General features: G+C 52.1%; 1 protein-coding gene across 1 annotated transcript; it reads right to left on the bottom strand.

Annotated features, from left to right (window-relative positions):
- Positions 1-33: 33 nt before the first annotated feature.
- On the bottom strand, positions 34-17,867 carry P4htm (prolyl 4-hydroxylase, transmembrane). The gene is given in 11 exon segments (XM_028886857.1): positions 34-469; positions 880-1,003; positions 1,174-1,264; positions 1,849-1,952; positions 1,954-2,035; positions 3,322-3,484; positions 4,516-4,612; positions 5,408-5,598; positions 16,745-16,826; positions 17,048-17,502; positions 17,732-17,867. Coding segments are annotated over 11 exon segments (1,746 nt in total). The 3' UTR covers positions 34-248.
- Positions 17,868-18,622: the final 755 nt, after the last annotated feature.

Genomic DNA, 18,622 nt, shown 5'->3' on the forward strand with positions numbered 1-18,622 from the left:
CCCCCAGGCGGGCGCTCAGCTGGCTGCCCCCGGCTCGGAGCCCTGCGCTTTTATTTGATGGAGCAGCATGGAGGCCGTACACCAATAAATAACGTGAATGCGGGGACTGCGCCCATCATCGCGGCTGCAGACAGGGAGGGGTAGGGCAGGAGGGCGGCCAGAACTTGAGTCTGCAGGAGAACGGAGGACCTGCAGGGTCTTGGACGTCGGGCAGCGGGTGACTGGCGTCTGGGGGGCCTCGCCTGGCGTCAGAGCTCCACGCGGGCATCACTGTAGGCCCTGTCCAAGGCCCACTCGGGCTGCGAGTCGGCACCACCCTCCCGCGCCAGGCGAGCCATCTCCTGCTGGAACAAAGCTTGCCGTGCCCGGCTCGGGTCCACATTGATCCAGTTGTTGGCGATCCATTTGGTGCCGCGGGTGACCAGGCAGCCGCCGTGCAATGAGTAGTCGTCCACTTCACCCACCCAGCCTAGGGGAAGAAGATGGCGATGGCGTGAACAAAGGAGCAAGATGGGGGGAACCCTAGGTCGGGCCAGCCTGAGCTGTGCAAACACCTAATCCCCCTGGAAGAACTAGGCATCGCAGCCACTAAGGCGTGGCCAACACACTGGTCCTCTGAAACCAGGGTCCCTGTTGCGAGCCTGTCCGTAGCTCTTCCCAGCCTGGGTTGTTGAGAGAACTTTCCCCAGCCCCAGAAATCAGAAAGGCTGATGCATGCGGAGGACGGGCTGGGCTGACTGCTGCTGCTGCTGGGACCTGTCAAAACCACTGGTTAGGGCAGAAGCCTATTTGAGGGGCAGACAGAAACAGCCTCCAGGGTGGCGGGAGGCAGACAGAAGCTCCCTCAGAGAAGCCCAGGACCTGGCCACAAGCCCTCACCTTGCCCATCAGGCAGGTAGTTGTACCAAAAGACTGCAGTTCCTTGCTGGGGCTTGACACGAAGGTTCCCCTTGTCACAGTGCCTTCGAGTGTCGCGGAGATCAACATCATCCTGAATTAGACTCTGTGGGCAGCAAGGGGATGACGTTTTTGGACTGCCTGCCATCCTATGACCGGGCAGCGAGAGCTGGCTAGAGGGGACAGAACAGTGCCCGCATCCCAGGTCTGGAAGGGTGTGTATCCATTTGCCAAGGGCCTACCAACCCACGAAAGGAACAGCCCATCGGCCCTTACCATTTCATCATAGGTCCTGTTGTCTGCCACAGGAAAGACGGTCTCGCCCCCACCGGTGACATTGTTCAAATAAAACAGCACTGTCATGTAGCTGTAAGGCAGAGGGGCGCTGCTAAGCGGGTCCCCCACTGTGGATATTCCCACTTGTGGGCGGGATAAATTGTCCAGGTTGCCAGGGGCTACAGGGGCAGGCTAGGGTGGCCAAGACATCTCTAGCCCTTTACCTCACAGACCCATTCTTCTTGTGTGGCCAAGATCATAGGTGTACTTAGGTACGTTGTGTGACCTTGACCAAAGACCTGGCTGGGGAAGGTAAGCTTGTAGAAGCAGGGACAACGTGCAGTCTCCTTGCAACCAGAAGGACTGAGCCAGAATGGCCACATGGAACCCTAACTTTGTGCAGGCAGAGGGGTAACCTGGAGATGTGAGGCTGCGATCCCCAACAATGCAGTCAAGAGCAATGTTTATGGGGTCAAGTTTCAGTGTCTGTCCCCATTTGAGTAGACACAATGGCCAGTGGTCCCCACTTTCCTGCTACTCCATAAACAGTGAAGGAGAAAGGGCATGACTGACCAGGATGGCCCAGTATATTCTTGGCCCCATACCAAGCTATTCCTGTGTCCTCAAGGTCCCAGTCTGGGAATTGGAACCAACCCCCAGGGGGGAGGTACTTGCCGACAGGAGGTCTCGAAGGGTACAGACTCATTGGCTACCAGCTTGGTATGGGAGCAGATGGTCTCTGGGTACACAGGTCCGCTGTCCACGTGAGCATGGTAGTGGACCTCCCTCACCGTATCGTACGACCTGCAGTGGTTCACTGAGCTCCACAATCTCCGGGGAGAGGCGAGTGAGGCGCAGCACCCTGGCAGGCATTCAGTAAGATGGTCAGCTTAAGGAGCTGACCAAGGTGCATCCTGGGCTAGCCGCAAACTACCCCTGTTCACCTCCCCTGGAAGTCCCATAAGCCAGTCTAGACAAGAACAAGAAGGCTGAGCTCGGAATGTAGTTTAATTGCCTAATATGTGCAGGGCCTTGGGTTCAGTCCCAGCACCAAACAAACTGGATGTGGTGTGTGCCTGTAACCCCAGCATTCGAGAGGTATAAGCAGGAAGATCAGAAGTTCAAGGTTATCCTTGACTAGATAGATGGTTTGAGGTGAGTCTGGGATACATGAGACACACACACACACACACACACACACAGAGAGAGACAGAGAGACAGAGACAGAGAACAAAGGGTCTGTGGTGGTGGCAATTAGCTCTTAACATCCCAGGCTTCCAGACATAGAGATATTCAATTAATAGGGAAAATAAGATGGCTGTTAAGTCAGACGCTCAACTCTTCTCTCTAGAATAAGGTTGTTCATTCAAAACCTCTGTTTTTATGTTTTTGTTTTCTTTGTTATTTTTTAGATGGGGTCTGATGCAGCCCAGTGTTGGCCTGGAACTCTGTAGCCTAGAACAGTCTTAAACTCCTGATGCTTCTGCCTCCCCCTCCCAAATTCTGGAATTGTAGATATTCACAGCAATGTCTGGTTTTATGCAGTTCTGGGACCAAACTTTACTTTCTGTGTTCTTGGCAAGCGCTTAGTCTCATCTTTCTGGGATTTTGGAGACAGTTTCACTTTCAAGGCCAGGCCTTGGCTTCCGACTGCAGCACCACATGTGTGAGGCACCAGCCGGCTTATGAAGCCTCACTGTTCAAGGAGGGGGCTTCTCTGAACAGAAATAACTCATTTTCCTATTCGCAGAAAGTAATTTTATTTATTTATTTATTTATTTATTTTATTATTATTGTTTTTGGTTTTTCGAGACAGGGTTTCTCTGTGTAGCTTTGGTGTCTGTCCTGGATCTCCCTCTGTAGACCAGGCTGGCCTGAACTCACAGAGATCCGCCTGGCTCTGCCTCCCGAATGCTGGGATTAAAGGCCTGCGCCACCACCGCCTGGCGAAAATGAATATCTGATGTATTTCTAATGCCAGTTGTTTGCCCACAAAGGAGGGCTAACGTACCTTCGTTAGACGGCTGTTTTTCAGTGGGTCAGACTCCTGCTCTAACAGTTGGAATTTAATCCTAATTTACTTCATCAGTTCCATTCCTTTGGACTTGTGGAGACCCTGCCCCAGGAAGACTGACCCTCGGTGCTCACCTCTGGCGGACGGCACGCATGACAGGGTGAGCACCCTCACCCTGGTGGAGCCATGTGTGGTGACTGTTCCTCACCAGCTCGCTGGATTCCGCCTTGTGGCTCCTCATGTACTTGTGGAAGTCCCGAAGGTCCATGCTGGAAAACTCCTGCAGACTGAGCACCCCTGCGCAGGGTTAGCTCGTTAGTGCCTGCCCGGCCCTGTGGAGCAGGCACAGCGGCAGGCGGCACCTCCCTACCTACCCCAAAGGTAGCAGCAGCCCCTGGCCTCAGGCACTGGGGGGCCATGTGCACTTGTCCCCACCTGGACTCGGGTCAGATGAACCTGGTTTCTGTCACATCGGGCCCTGAGGGAAGACCCAGAGAAGTTTGTTTTCTGTTTAAGCCTTGATTTGGTCCCGAAAAGGAAGAAGCCCAACCCCTTCTAGAGAACCGCATAGGGTCTCCATAATACACTTGAGCCATATGGCCAGGCTGGCCCCAGGCTCTGCAGCCTGCCCAGCAGAGTGTGAGGATGCTCCAACCTATAGAGGGTGAGGAGAGAGACTAGCCTGGGCTGAGTATCCTCCAGGGCCTTCCACACTGTAGTATGAAAGCAGGGCTAGTCCCCAGAGGTTCCCTCAAGTCCTCAAGTCCCACCCTGGGTGGAACCCTGTGGGCCAGTCCTTCCTGCTACAATGCCAGTCACCCTAGCAAAGAAATCCTGACCCACCCCCCAGATGAGAACAGACTCCTCTGTTCCTGCCCAGTCCACTAAACAGGGGTACCTCATCCAGGGCTCTGGAAGAGCTGGTGCCTTTGCTGTTATTCTGACAACCCAAGGGTTGTCCATCCTTTGTCCCAGATTCCACTAAAGGTGAAGGTGGAGAGCCTGACATCATATTTAAGAGTATAGCAGCCCTCCAGCCACACGATCTGGCTAAAGTCTCAGGGTTTGCTAGACGCTGCTGATATAACCAAAAGGATCTCCAGGAGACTGTCATGTAGACTGCCGCCAGGGGAGTGAGGGGGTCTGGCTGTCCACCTGCTTCCCAGGGGTTACAGCAAAGCTGGACCCTCCCCTCCCTCCCTCTGTCCACTTTAAAAGCAGGGTGGGGAAGCTGCCTGCAGGCAAGAGAAGGGCCCAAGCCTTCAGGGGCTGCTCCTGGGAGGAGGACACAGCTCACAAGCACAGAACCGTGGAGGGTGTGAGCTCACCATCACCATCAGGGTCTGCCTTGATCGCAGAGTACATCTCCTGAATGTTCTCTGGAGTCATCCAGCGTCCATTTCCTAGGCGAGTCTGGGCTAGGACCTAAAGCACAGGAAGGCCCTTCAGTTTCCCTTCTTCCAATGGTAGGGTTTCCCTGACTAGTCCCACATCACCAAAACAGACGAGGCTCTACGAGTCTTGTTATAGAGCTAACAGCTTCAATGATGGGGCGTGGGTGAGGACACAGGATAATGCAAGGTCTGTGCAGAGGTGAGGGTGAGTGGAAATCCTACCACATCTCTGAAGGAAGCCAGAGAGGAGGCACACATGCCGGAGGGCTAATTCCTGGGCCTGCTGTTGAGTGGTTGGGGGCAGAATGACAGCAGACCTATGCCACCCTCGGGTACCCCAGGCGAGGGCAGGGGGAGGCAAAGGTTATGAGGTTATGAAGACAGGACAGGAAGCAGGACATCGGGCTGGGACCTAACTACCACGACCCTCAGGCAAAGCAGGTTCAGTGTGAGAAGTGGCCCACACCCTGCCAAGCTCTTCTCTCCGAAGTCCCTGTGTGAAGGGTATGGGCGAGAGAGATGCAAGCTGGTGGGCACCTCAGAACTTCTATCCCACCATCATCTTCAGACACAGTAGCGAGAAAACCAGCCCACAGAAGAGACACAGCTAAAAAATAACTAGTGATAAATGCCTCCCCACAAAGGGATGTTCTTGCCATCCTGCGTCTCTAGGGCAGTAAGGGACTCTCAGAGGAGAAAGGAGGATAGACCCTGGGCCTGGGCATGCCCAAGCAAGCCTGGGGTAACATTTGACTGCAGAGGCCAGCGTTAACCTACACAGCAGCATGGTATTCTCTCCTGTACACATCAGACCCGGGTTCCTAACCTCTCGGAGCTGCAGGCGACCATCATGGTTCTGATCCAACAGCTGGAAGAGGTCCGTCTGGCTGAGCTGTATGGTGCTCATTGCCTCCTCGTACTCTTCAGTGGGCAGGATCTGACTTCGCTGTAAGCCCTTCATCTGTGCCAGGTGGATGATGAGCCGACACTCCTCATCACTCAGGAAGCCCGGGATTTCTGCCAGAAGAGGGGGTACGTGATGCCCATGACTGCGTTGAAGTACTAGGCACCAAGTACTCCCCCTCCCAAGATTCTTGGGTATTTTCTGTCCCTTGGTAGCCATCAGAGCTGGAGGACTTTACATCTCCATTTACATCTACCCTGGACTTTTTTTTTTTTTTTTTTTTTTTTAAGAACAGGTTAGGTTCTTAATGTGTAGCCCTAGCAGACCTGAAACTCTCTCTGTAGACCAGGCTGGCCTCAAACTCAGAGATCTGCCTGCCTCTGCCTCCCGAGTGCTGGGATTAAGGGTATGTGCACCTAGCAAGACTATGTCTTAAGGCTGAGTTGCCCTGCAAGGTTTTTACTAGAGTTTGGGATGAGGGGGTCTCTTGTCCTGTCTCACTGGTAACAACACACATTTTTCCAAGGTGGGGGGGCTCATGAGAGTGAGCTGGGGCTAAGAGAGACAACTGATCTACCTCAGCATGAAACCAAAAGCCACAGGGTGAACTGAATGGCAGAGGGTTGACCTCTTTTTTGGTTTTTTTTTTAAACATAAATTTACTGCAGGCTAGAGCTGTCTCAAATGGTAGCATGTCTACTGATCTCTCAAGTCCTTTGGTCTTCTGGTGACTGACGTGACCACAAAAGAGTGGCGGTGTTTGTAGGTCAAGGCCCTGCAGCCACTGTTTCCATGCAGCAACCACAGTGCCCGACGCCCACATCCATTTCTTTATCTTGGTTGTGCCACAGAAGGAGCAAATATTCTTGGGTGCCGGCTGACTTCAGTGTTGTCAGTATTGTCTGGAGTGGCGTCATAGCAGAGCCCATGTTTCCCAAAGTTCCGTTGTTCTCAGCATACTTAGCCACGGCCCTGTCGTCTGCACTTGAGCCCAGGCAGCTTGTTTGTTGTGGTTGCTAGTGTTTCAGACAGGGTCTGGGTCCAGGATGACCTCGAACTTGCTATGGAGCCAAGGATGTCCTTGAACTCCTGATCCCTCTGCCTTGACCTCCTAAGTGCTAGGATTACAGGTGTGTATCACCATACTTAACCTGGCTTCTTCCTGGGTGTATGTGTACAAGGGGAAGTTGGTTTTTTGAGACATGGTCACACTACATAGCCCTAGCTGGCTTGGTATGTAGACCAGGCTGGCCTCAAACTCAAAGAGATCTGCCTGCCTCTGTCTCCTGAGTGCTGGGACTAAAGGTATGTGCCACCACACCTGGCTGTATTTATATTTTAAAGGTCAGAGAGATAGCGGGTGGTTCTTATTTTCAGTTTTCCTTTCAGCATTGCTGAAATCCAGTACTCTAGGGCAGTGGTTCTCTTCCTAACGCTGTGGCCCTTTAATACAGTTCCTCATGTTGTGGTGATCCCCCAACCTAAAGTTATTTTCCTTTCTTCTTTATAACTGTAACTTGGCTACTGTTATGAATAGTAATACAAATATCTGATGTTTCTAGTGGTTGTTAAGGGCCATGACCTACAGGTTGAGAACCACTGCTTTAGGCAGATCCAAGGGCCTCCCCCTTGTTCTCCTGCATAAGTAGTTGCCGTCTGTATGCCAGAGGCTGAGTTACCCAGTACTGGGAAGTGAGTGGGACTCACTTCCAATGCTCCAGTCCGCTATGCCTCGAGGAAAGACTGTTGGCCGAGACTTCGCTCTGTGGTTACATGTCCACATACCAGCCACAGCTGGCAGGTGATCTGGAAGAGCTACACCCTGAGCCTCAAATGTGGACAGCCCACATCTCACAGCACAGGTGCTTCCAGGGCAGAAGCGGTCCTGCGGCCGCCATGACTTTTTTTTTTAAAGGAAAGAATTCCTTGAGAGACAGGAAGCCAGCAGGGGAAAGAGCTGTACCGCCTCCTGCAGAGCAGCTAGCCATTTCTCCCAATCATAGCATGACAAAGCAGTCATAGCCAAGAAGGAAACTGGCCCTACAGCAAGGATGGGAGCCATTTTTACTAATGACCACAGCTGATCACACTCTGCCCACAGTGCTCTAAGCATTGCTTACGGCTCTTGAATCTCTCCACTCATATCAGAAGCCAGGCCTCTCCAATACGTGAAGAACAAAGCACTTTGCCGAGGGCCCCCCAGATATTATACCCAGAACCAGATTGGCAATCAGAGTCAGCTTTCAAGGGTAGGTGTTGGGATCCCAGATGTTGTAACATTGAAGACAGAAAAGGACAAAGACCCCCTTCTAACCTGCAGGACCCCAGAAGGGACGTGAGCAGACACTGGGAGACAGTACTGCTGAGCAGTGGGATAGGGCACTATCCCACTGTTTATCAGTTATCACCTCTTGGTTGCTAAAGACAGAGAACTTAAATAAAAAGGAAAATGGAGCCTGAAGTAGAAAGCACAGGCCCAGATTTCTTAGGTACAAGGAATATGCAAGCCAAGCCCAGTGAAACTAGTTCTAGCCCACCCCTCCCCCCCTTGTTAATGAAATACGGATTGGATCCCCAGCACCACATAAAACAGGGTGCAGAGGTACACACCTACACTCCTTGGGGGGAGGAGGAGGAGGATCTGAAGTTCAAGGTCACCTTCTGCCACATAGGCAAGTTCAAGGCCAGCCTGAGCTACATGAGACCCTGTCTCAGACAAAACAAAACAGAACAAGCAAACAGCTAACTAAGTCAGTATCTTGGGTCCTAATTAGGTAGGTGCAGGCATCTGGGAGCTTTGCAAATACCCTCAGAACTTTCTGGGTGGGCACAGCCCTTAAATGCCCTTAACCTCAGCCAGGCAGTGGTGGCGTATGCCTTTAACCTCATCACTCGGGAGGTAGAGGCAAGGAATCTCTGAGTTTGAGGCCAGCCTGGTCTACAAAGCGAGTTCCAGGACAGCCAGAGCTACACAGAGAAACCCTGTCTCAAAAAATCAAAACAACAACAGAAAGCTCTTAACCTCAGCTCATTAAGACCAGGACAAAGGGGACTGATGAGAGAGGGGCGCCGGTGTCTGTTGACACACAGTGCCTGACCGTCCCCCGAGCCATGGACTGCTCCACGCACACAGGGCACCCAGAGATGCATCTGACCTGCCTGCTGGCCCCGTGACCCAGTAGCCAAGGCCATTCAGTAGCAGATTCCCAGTCGCCCCGGCTTGCCTAAGGGATGTCACCCAAGGCCCTGTGAGTCTTCCTCTGCTCCCTCTTTGCCCCCTTGTGTCTTGACAAGAAGGGCAGAGTGTGCCAGGTGCAGAGAGTGGGTAAATGTGGTGCCCTTGGTCAGGGCCGCTCTGGAAGGCTGGCTCTTCATTAATCCTTTGGTCACCGATCAGTGTTAGGTGCTGATGCTGATGTGGGGAAGGGAGGAAATGAAGGCTGGTTTTTGTTAGTGTTCCTAGCAGAGGGAAGTAAGTACCCTGGGAGAGATGGCATAGGTCAGAGGTCACTGATGCTGAACCTGTGGGATTTGTGGGGTTTTTTATTTTATTTTCATTTGTGTTTTGCCTGTGTGTATGTATGTGTGAGGGTGTCAGATCCCCTGGAACTGGAGTTACAGACAGATGTGAGCCGTCATGTGGGTGATGGGAATTGAACCCAGGTCCTCTAGAAGAGCAGCCAGGCTCTTAACCGCCAAGCCACCTCTCCAGCCTCAGGCTTGTGTTCTTGGTCGGTAACCACAAACTATCAAAGTATCTTGAATGTCAAGAGAGAACAAGAGGCAGGCCATGGTCAAAATGGAGACCCAGGACTCCTTTCCAGTGGAAACTTGGAAGCTCTGCCTACCCAAGGGATGCCGGCAAGAGATGAAGCCAGAAGGTCACAAAGCTGATTGTTCTATCCCAGCCTAACTTTGCCTCTGAACAGCATTTCCTCAGCTCCCTCTGGGCAGAGAAAGCCCCTCCCGGAGCCGGAGCCTCTGGATTGTCAGTAGCAGCGAGAATGGATTCTTTCAGAACTCAAAGGCAAGGCCACCGGATGCTGTGCCAGCTCCTGCCCCGGCCAGAGGCTGCAGCGTCCAAAAGGCTTTCCGGAAGGGTGGGGAGAAGGGGCAGAAGTGCTGCGTGCTCCGTTTGGGTTGGAGGTGAAGCGCCGGGTGCAGGGCCCTCCTCCCTCAGCCCTCTCTGGACGGGGGCTGACTGAGAAGCTGGCGGGGGAGGTGCACTGGAAGGTTGGAAAGAAGCCGAGGTGAGGGGGAGGAGGCAGGAGATGAGGGGGGCAGGGCTGAAGTAGGAGATGTGGCCCAAGCAGAGTGCTAGGCTGCTGAGCAGTTGCTAGGTGACCAGAGTGTTGTTGCCCAGCAACCACAGAGTATTGCTTGCTACAAGGCAGTGCTAGGAGGACGAGAGGCCCCACTTGATTACCCGGCTTCTTTCTCCCACACCACAGGGCCATTACCACGCTGCAGCCGGTGACAGGTCTGGCAAAGCCAGCTGTACGCCCTCATAGCCTGCGGTGGCTTTTCTCCACCAATTATCTCCCATAGAGACTTCACGGCGGGCTGCAACCTGTGTCACGGAAGTGGTCAAGGGCTCCCGCCCAGAGTACCCTGTGTGCGTTCTCGCACCCGTCTCCACTAGACTCAATGCCGTGGTCAAACTACACCTTTCAAATCAGTCCTGAGGGGATCAGGAAAACTAGACTCGGGTTGGGGAGGAGACCCCTCCAGCAGGCCGCTGGTGCAAAAAAAAAAAAAGGGCACAAAGGTGGGAGTTGGGCAGCAGGACCTGCGTCCTCACACGTGCCCTTCCCCCGAGTCCTCCCGTCCTGCAGCATGGCAGCTGCAGGGTCTGGGACTGCGGCCTCATCCAAGGGGTCCTGGACATGGTGTGTATCAGTGACTTTGGAGAGTTCTGAGTGTGTGGCACACTTAACAAGTCGTGTGTGTGTGTGTGTGTGTGTGTGTGTGTGTGTGTGTGTTTGTTTAAGGGTGGATGTGTACGAATATGGAGGTCAGAGGACAGAGTCAGGCTTTGTCCTTGCCTCTGTCTTGTCGGAGAGAGGCCTCTTTTTCAGTTGTTCACGATTGCATACACAATAGACTGGGGGTCCTGCAGGCTTCCAGAATTCTCCTGTTTCCACCCCTCACCTTGAATAGGAATACTGGAATTACAGATGTGTCCTACTGTGCCCAGCTTTTCTGTGGGTTCTGTGATTTTTGTGAGTCACCTCTCCAGTCCCCCCTTTACACCTAGTGCACATGTATGTGAGCCATGACACATGTAAGAGGGATACCCAGAGTCTATGCTAATTAGGATAAGAATAAATGAATTTCTTTACAATCATGCTAGAACATCAACAGAAGCAAACAATAAGTCATCCTGGGCTGCGTAGGGAGTTCCTGGGCTTCATGAGATCCTCAGGAAACAAAAATTCTGTTAGGAGAATGGCGTCCCTAGAAGCCTGATTCCAAGGGCAGAGCATCAGACAGGAAGATCTTAATTAGCGAAGTGGAGGGGTCAGGAGTGGGGGGACACTAGAGACCAACCTAGCTTGTCGCTTAGTTCCATGATCGGTGCCACAGTAAGGGGCAGACTGGTACAACGTATAAGCTCTGGCAGAGGACACTGTGATTTGGACTCATGACTAGAATTGTTGAATGTGGGTTCTTGGCCCTCACCAGAGGTGTTGCTAACAATGTGACACTGCTTCACTTAGATACCACGTGAGTGTGCAAGCTCCTTTCAGGACCTTATACAGGAAGTGTTAGCCGGAAGGTGCAGGGGGCCACCTGTTGGTAACTAAAGTTTCTGCTGAAGCCACCAATCTCTGCAGCTGGCTCTCCATGGGTAGCAACATCACCAGGGCCGAGAATAGGGGCTAGAAATTCTGCAAAGTAGGGGGCAAGCACTCAAGAGGTGAGACAGGAAATTGTCGATTTTGAAAAGAATGTTATTATTTTATGTGCATGAATGGTTTCTGCAGAGGCTGAAGAAGGTGTCAGGTCCCTGGCACTGGACTAGGGAGGCTGTGAGCTGCATCGAACCCAGGTCCTCTGGAAGAGTGGCAAGTGGTCTCAACCATCTATACCATCTCGCCAGCTCCAAAGATTATGAATCTGAGGGTAGAGTGGGTTACAGAGTGAGATGCTGTCTCCAAGCAAGATAACTGGAGCTGGGGAGATGGCTCAGTTGGTGAAACCCTTGCCATGTAAGCTTGAGGAACTGAGTTACATTTGTTTGGTTATTTATTTGCTTGCTTGGAGGCAGTAAGACCCTGTCTGGAACAGCTCAGGCTGGCCTGGAACTCACAGAGATCCACCTGCCTCTGCCTCCAAAGGGCTGGAGTTAAAGGCGTGCAAACCATGCACAGCACAGAGGACCTGAGTTCAGATCTCCAGCTCCCAAGTTAAAGGGTAGGCAAGGACGACCCTGGGTGCCCACTGGCCAGCCAGTGTGGTTCCGTGAGCGAGTTACAGGCTTGGTGAGATGGCCTAGTGGGTAGTGGGAGCATTTGCCGCAAACGCCCGGGGATCTAAGTTCAGTCCCTGGAACCCGGGACTGCGGAAGGAGAGAACCGACTCTTGAAAGTTGCCTTCTGACCTCCACATGCGTGTTCTGGCATGTGTGCCTGCATTCACATTCATGCACACATACAATAATAGCAAATAAAAACTGACATGTAGTGTTGACCTCTGTATACACATGTGCATGTGCACATACACACACATATACATGCCAGATGTGGTAGGTCATACCTGAAAGCCCAGCCTTTGGAAGGGAAAAGCAAGAGAACTATCATGAGTTCATAGTGAGTTCTGGAGCAGCCTGAGCTACAGTGTGAGAGTCTATATGAAAAAAAAATTCTACCCTCCTCCCCCCAAAAAGTCAAACATGCTGTACACATCTGTGATTCCCCAGCACTTGACATGCAGACAGGAGGGTCACCAGTCGCAGGCCAGCTAGGGCTACACAGTAAGACCCTGTCTCAAAAAGCAGAGAGGGAGGGGCAGGTAGACAGAGCAGAGTCATTGTAGGAAAGCAAGATCCCCTAGGAGGTGACAATGACTCAGAGCAGTTCATTCTCAGCAGGACATGGTGGCACACACCTTCAACCCCAGAACTCTGGAGGTAGAGGCAGGTGGATCTCTGTGAGTTCAAAGCCAGCCTGATCTACAGAGCAAGCTCCAGGAAAGCCAGGACTCCCCTGTCTCAAAGCAACATCAAAGGTCTGGTTGACTTCTCAACTCCCAGGGCAGCTGACCTCCAGTGTTCCAGATGTTTTGGGAACACTGACTCCAGTAATAGAGAAATCTGTCAAATGCTTAGATTGGGCCTCTTGTCATCTCGGTCTCACTTGCCAAGTGTCTCTAGAAACAAAGACAGGAAAAGGAGGTGCTCCCTAAAGAGAGAGACAGGACATGAACATACAGGCCTGTTACTCCTGAACTTGGGAGGAAGAGGCAGGAGGGATCCTGAGTTTGGGGTCAATCTGGGTTACATAGCAAGTTCTAAGCTCATGCCTGGGCTACATATCAGGAGTAGATACAAACAAGTAAAATCAAAGCAGGATGAGAAGAGAGACTGGAGGTTGTGTGGACTCTTCTCTCTACTGAGTTTTCCTCCCAAGGAGATGGAGGCTCCTCCTCCCAGTTCACATCCGTTGGGCATCTGGTACTTCACAGGCTGGCTAAGGGCAGCAGGAGTAGAGAGGGAGAGCTGACAGCAGGCCCCTTCCCCTCAGCTCTGCCACCTAAAGGATGACAGTGGTCAGGGGAGTGCAGAAGACAGGCACACACTGCCCCTTCCTGGGTGAGGTATTCTTTGGATCACTCAACACCAGAGCATTCTGGACCTGCTTTGGACCACTCTCCCCTGTGACTTTCCCTTTTTCAAAACCAGATTTCTTTTTCTTTTGAAACAGGGTCTTTTTTTTTTTTTTTTTTTTTTTTTTTTTTTTTTTTTTTGAGACAGGGTTTCTCTGTGTAGTCTAGGCTGGCATTGAACTCAGAGATCCACCTGCTTCTGCCTCCCAGTGTGGGGTTAAAGGCGTGTGCCACCATGGCCTGGCACTGAAACAGGGTCTTACGTAGCCTAGTGTGATGCTTTGAATTACAATGACTCCCATAGGTTCATGACTGAATACTTGGTCCCCAATTCATAGAACCGTTTGGAAAGGAATAGGAGCTATGGCCTCGTTGGAGGTGCGTCACTGGGGGTGGGCTTTGAGGCTTCCAAAGCCCAGGCCAATTCCCAGTTAGCTCTCTGCCTTAAGCTTGTGGGTCCGCTGTAATCTCCAGTTACTGCTCTATCGCCATGCCTGCCTGCCTGCTACCACAATCCCCACCGCGATGGTCATGGACTCACCATCTGAAACTCTAAGTCCCAATAAGTTCTTCTTGCTATATGTTGCCTTGGTCATAGTGTCTCTTCACAGTAAAAGAAAAGTAACTAAGACACCAAGGCTGGCTTTGAACTACTGATCTTCTTGCATCCACCTCCCAAGAGCTAGGATTAGCACTCCCAGCTGTAAGTGGACTTCTTGCACAATCCCTGAACTCTTTCTCCTTACCCCTCTCCACTCATCAGGGCTTTCGCAGTAAAACATGAGCTATCTGCCACCAACCAACCAGCAAGTGACTAAGTGTCTGGGGGAAATGAGGACCCAAACAGGAAGTTTGTGTTACATCTGCCTGAGCCTCCTTCTCCCAACCCCTCACCACAGCCTTATGTAGCTCAGGCTGGCCTCAAGCTTGCTAAGGATGGCCTTGACTTCCTGACCCTCTTTCCTCTGCCTCCGGAGTGCTGGGACGGCAGGCCTGCATCACCACCCCTGGTTGTGTTTGGTGCTGGAATTGAACCCAGGGCTTCCTGTAAGACAGACAGGCAAGTGTGCTACCAACTGGGCCACATCCCTACCTCCACCCCCATGCTTTCTTAGAGCTTGATTTCTTAAATAAATAATATTTTTATGTTTTTCGAGACAGGGTTTCTCTTGTAGTCCTGGCTGTTCTGGAACTCTCTGTAGAACAGGCTGGCCTCAAACGCAAAGGTCCAGCTGCCTGTCTCCCTAGTGCTGGGGTTAAAGGAACCCACCCAGCTTCCAGTGTCTCCTTTTTTGTCCTGGTATTGTTTGCTTGTTGATATCTACTCCTGGTATGTAGCCAAGGCATGGACTCAGGGTCCTCCTGCCTCTTCCAAGTTCAGGAGTTACATAGGATAGCACGTTGCCAAGTCTTTTAACTGTATCCTTTGAAAGTTTCCACAGAAACTGGGACCCTTTGATGGCCTCACCAGAGCAGTTTACTGCCCTCACATTTCTTCTGTTGCTTGTAGTTTGCTCTTAGGGACTTCAAATCTGGGTCTGTAATTATTCTTCTTTATAGGACAAGCTGCAAATTAAGAGGACTCTAGCCTATGGTTCTCACTTACGCTAACATAAACTTGAATAGATACACGCAGGCTGGGTGGCTGACAGGAGACCCAACACAAAGGGTCTGTTCACAGGCCTGAGCTCCCTTCCATGAGAGCTGACAGGCTGGCTCTTATCTGTCCTGCATGTCCCTGCTCAACCATTTCTCCGGGGAGGCCCACTTGTTTCTCTGCTAAGAGTTTCAGCCCTGGGTAAAATTCTGCCTCTGCTACAGTTACCACCTCACATCCGGTTTGTTTATCCCCCCACCCCCACATTCAAATGTCAGTTTCAGAAAAAGCTGTTTCTTTTCTTTTCTTTTCTTTCTTTCTCTCTTTCTTTCTCTCTTTCTTTCTTTCTTTTTTCTTTCTGTTTTTTTTTTTGTTTTGTTTTGTTTTTCGAGATAGGGTTTCTCTATAGCTTTGGAGTCTGTCCTGGACTAGCTCTGTAGACCAGGCTGGTCTCAAACTCACAGAGTTCCACCTGCCTCTGCCTCCTGAGTGCTGAGACTAAAGGCGTGTGCTACCGCCGCCCTGAAAAAGCTGTTTCTAATACCTGCATTGGGACCTTACACAGGTTTCAGTGTTATCCAACAGTAATACTGATAATAACAGTTCACAGCCCTGTACAGCCCTTCTCACAACGGCACACACATGACATTGTTATTTATAGCTCCTATCCATAACATCAGGCAGAGCCCTCTCAGCCCTATGACACTGGCATGCACTCGGCTTTGCCCAGGCCTCTTCTTCTTTGAAGATAAGATTACATTTGTGTGCGTGTGCGCGTGCGTGAGGGGAGGTCAGAGGATGGGAGTGGGCTCCTCCTTCTCACCCTGTGGGTCCCAGGGTTGGAATTTGGATTGTCAGGTTTGGTGGCAAGCACCTTTATCTGCTGAGCCACCCTCTCCCCAGCCCAGAGACATTTTGTGATTGTTTTTGTATTTTTGAGACAGGGTTTCTCTGTAGCTCTGGCTGTCCTGGAACTCACTCCGTAGACCAGGCTGGCCTCGAACTCAGAGATTACCTGCCTCTCCCTCCTGGGTGCTGGCATTAAAGGTATGTGCCACCACTGCCCAGCTAGGGCTGCACAAATGTAGCCTTGGTAAGGTCCATGAGCATAGTGCCCTCGTCTTGTTTATAGTGGTCGTCTTTGGAGGACTTTGGGGTCTTCACAGCGCCATAGTTTTGTATTAGAATTAAATGAAATAACATTCAAAGTCTATCATTTAATAAGAGCTCAGAAAGCAGGAGCTGTGTGTGATATAGCTAAACAGGGTCACCCTGAAAGGCTCTGCTCATGAAGGGTGAAAGACAAGAATCCTAAGACTCTCAAATACCAGAAGCAAGAAGCTGGGCTTCTGACTTGGGGGGAAGGGGATGGATTGAGGGTATCAGTCTACTCGAACTTAGACAGCCTGATTCTCAACAGACCACAGGATCAGCTTAGGAATGACTGCCCCCTCCCCCAGAGGCCCCCAGGTCAGCTGGCACCTGGTTATCAGTCTCCCACCCTGCCCCGATTCTGGAATGTGACAGATTAGTAGCACTGACCATCCAAAGATAATGTCAATAAACTGTTTGGACACTTGTCCCAGGGTCATGCTGCCCAGCCATGAGGGAAGAATCTACTGAGGGGAGCATGGTGCTGGGAGGGGAGTGTGGAAGGGGCACCTCTGTCCTGTTATGGAGAAGGGAGCTCTACTTTAGTAATCCTCTGGATGCGAAAGCGCTTGTACAAAGCAGCCATGTTCAAAATGATCAAAATAGAAAACACGTGGTCAAAAGAAGCCTCAAGGTGGACACTGCAGCCCCTGGCCCTTTCCAGAAGTGTCCTGAGGACTTACCAAAGAGCAATGGCTTGAGGCTGAGGGTCCGGATGAAGTGATCCCTGCCTGCGACCAGCTGGACTTTCCGCTCATACCCCACCTAAAGGAGAAGTACACAGAGGGCAGCTGCTGTGCCAGGCCGCACTGCTCAAGAAAAGTACCGTGTCAGGGCGCGACAGTGGGAAAGTAAGGAGGCGTGCGCGTGACCCGCACACAGTGATGCCTGGAGCAGCGTGGGGGTCCAGAGCTGAGCCGCGGTCGGTCCGGCTTGGCTAGGCAGCATCTGGAGCGCGGGGCAGCGCGGGGAGAAGATGTTCTTACCTTGATGCCCTCCAGCCGGGCCAGGGGGCCCAAGGCTGGCACTGACTGGGGACTCTGCTCGTGGCGCTGGGCTCTGGAGTCTGTGCTCTCATCCCCGTTGCTGTAGTGCACGAAGAGCAGCAGCGCCAGGACGTTGCCCAGGTACAGGTGCACGAACACCATCAGCACCAAGAAGTAGGCGCGGGAACAGATGCCCCGTGGCTTGCACAGTGGCCGCACCGGTGCCTCTTCAGCATCGCCTGGTCGGGTCGCTGGCACGGAAGGGCGATGCTCCGGCGTCAGCGGCCACTGCGGATTTGAGGCCTCCCTGGCCGTCTCAGCCTCAGGCCGCTGCACGGTTGCCGGCCGCCGCCATGGCGCCCAGGTCGCGCGCGCGCCCAGGGGAGGGGCCGCGGGGGTGCTCGCGCTGCGCAGTCGCCGGGACCAGGACGGCGGAGTCAGCGCGCTCCGCGGTCACTGGAAGACCCAGCTTCGGGATGCTGCGCCTGCACGCAGCGGCGCTCTTCGGTCCCTCAGAGATCGCTGGGACCTCGCTGTACCGAGGTTGTCGCTTCCGAGCTGCTGCTACTCCCCATCGCCAAGGCCACCCACAAATGTGGAGGCACACCAGGAGTGCACCGTTAGGACAGATCCCATTGCTATTAGTAGTTTTTTGGTTCCCAGGTGAAGGCGCCCCTTTCCCACCTTCCAGAAAAGTAGAGCGGACATTTTCTCGCTCCTGGGAGAGGGGAGCGGGAGTGACAGAAAGGGGAGGTCGCGCTTTATGAGTTAATGTGCTGCTGAGGCAATGACCGCGCAGCTTACGGGCGGAGGGATTCATCGCGATGCACTGTGAAAGGTGGAAGGTGGAGGTGAGAGGATCGGCAGCTGCAAGCATGAACGTAGTTGTAATTTAGTTGTGATAATAGAGTATTTAGGGGTGGTAAGAGAGGCGGGTGCGCGATTGGTCGATCTGATAGTCGTGCGGGGGAGCAGCGAGGAATAGAGTGAGTGTCTGAGAGTGAAGTAGGAGTCAGGGATATAGGGCAGTCCATGTCGTGCTCGATGGCGGGAGGGAGGGAAAGAAAGGATTGAGCGGATGAGAAAGAGGAGTTGAGAGAAGTATTGGGAGCCTTACGGGGCTGGTGTGGAGGCTGGAGAGAGCGTTGAGCTCGCTATGTAAGTCGGCGAAAGTGAGAGGTGGCGATGTGGATGTGGTAAGGGGCTGTAAGGGGCGAGAGAAATAAAGGATAGGAATCGGTGGAGTGGAGGAAGGTTGCAGGAGAAGGTGGACTTTGCGTATAAGTCGATGGAAGGGTTTTTCCGAGGGCTTGCTTTCTTGTCTTTCTTTCTTTCTTCTTTCTTTGTTTTTTTTCTTGTCTTTCTTTCTTTCTTTCTTCTTTCTTTCTTTCTTTCTTTCCTTTCTTTCTTTCTTTCTTTCTTTCTTCTTTCTTTCTTCTTTCTTTCTTTCTTCTTTCCTTCTTCTTCTTCTTCTTCTTCTCTTCTTCTTCTTCCTTCTCTTCTCTTCTTCTTCTTCTCTCTCTCTCTTCTCTTCTCTCTCTCTCTCTTTCTTTCTTTCTTCCTCCTCCCTCCTTT

The sequence above is a fragment of the Peromyscus leucopus genome, chromosome 7 (assembly GCF_004664715.2).
Source record: "Peromyscus leucopus breed LL Stock chromosome 7, UCI_PerLeu_2.1, whole genome shotgun sequence".
Taxonomy (NCBI): Eukaryota; Metazoa; Chordata; class Mammalia; order Rodentia; family Cricetidae; genus Peromyscus; species Peromyscus leucopus.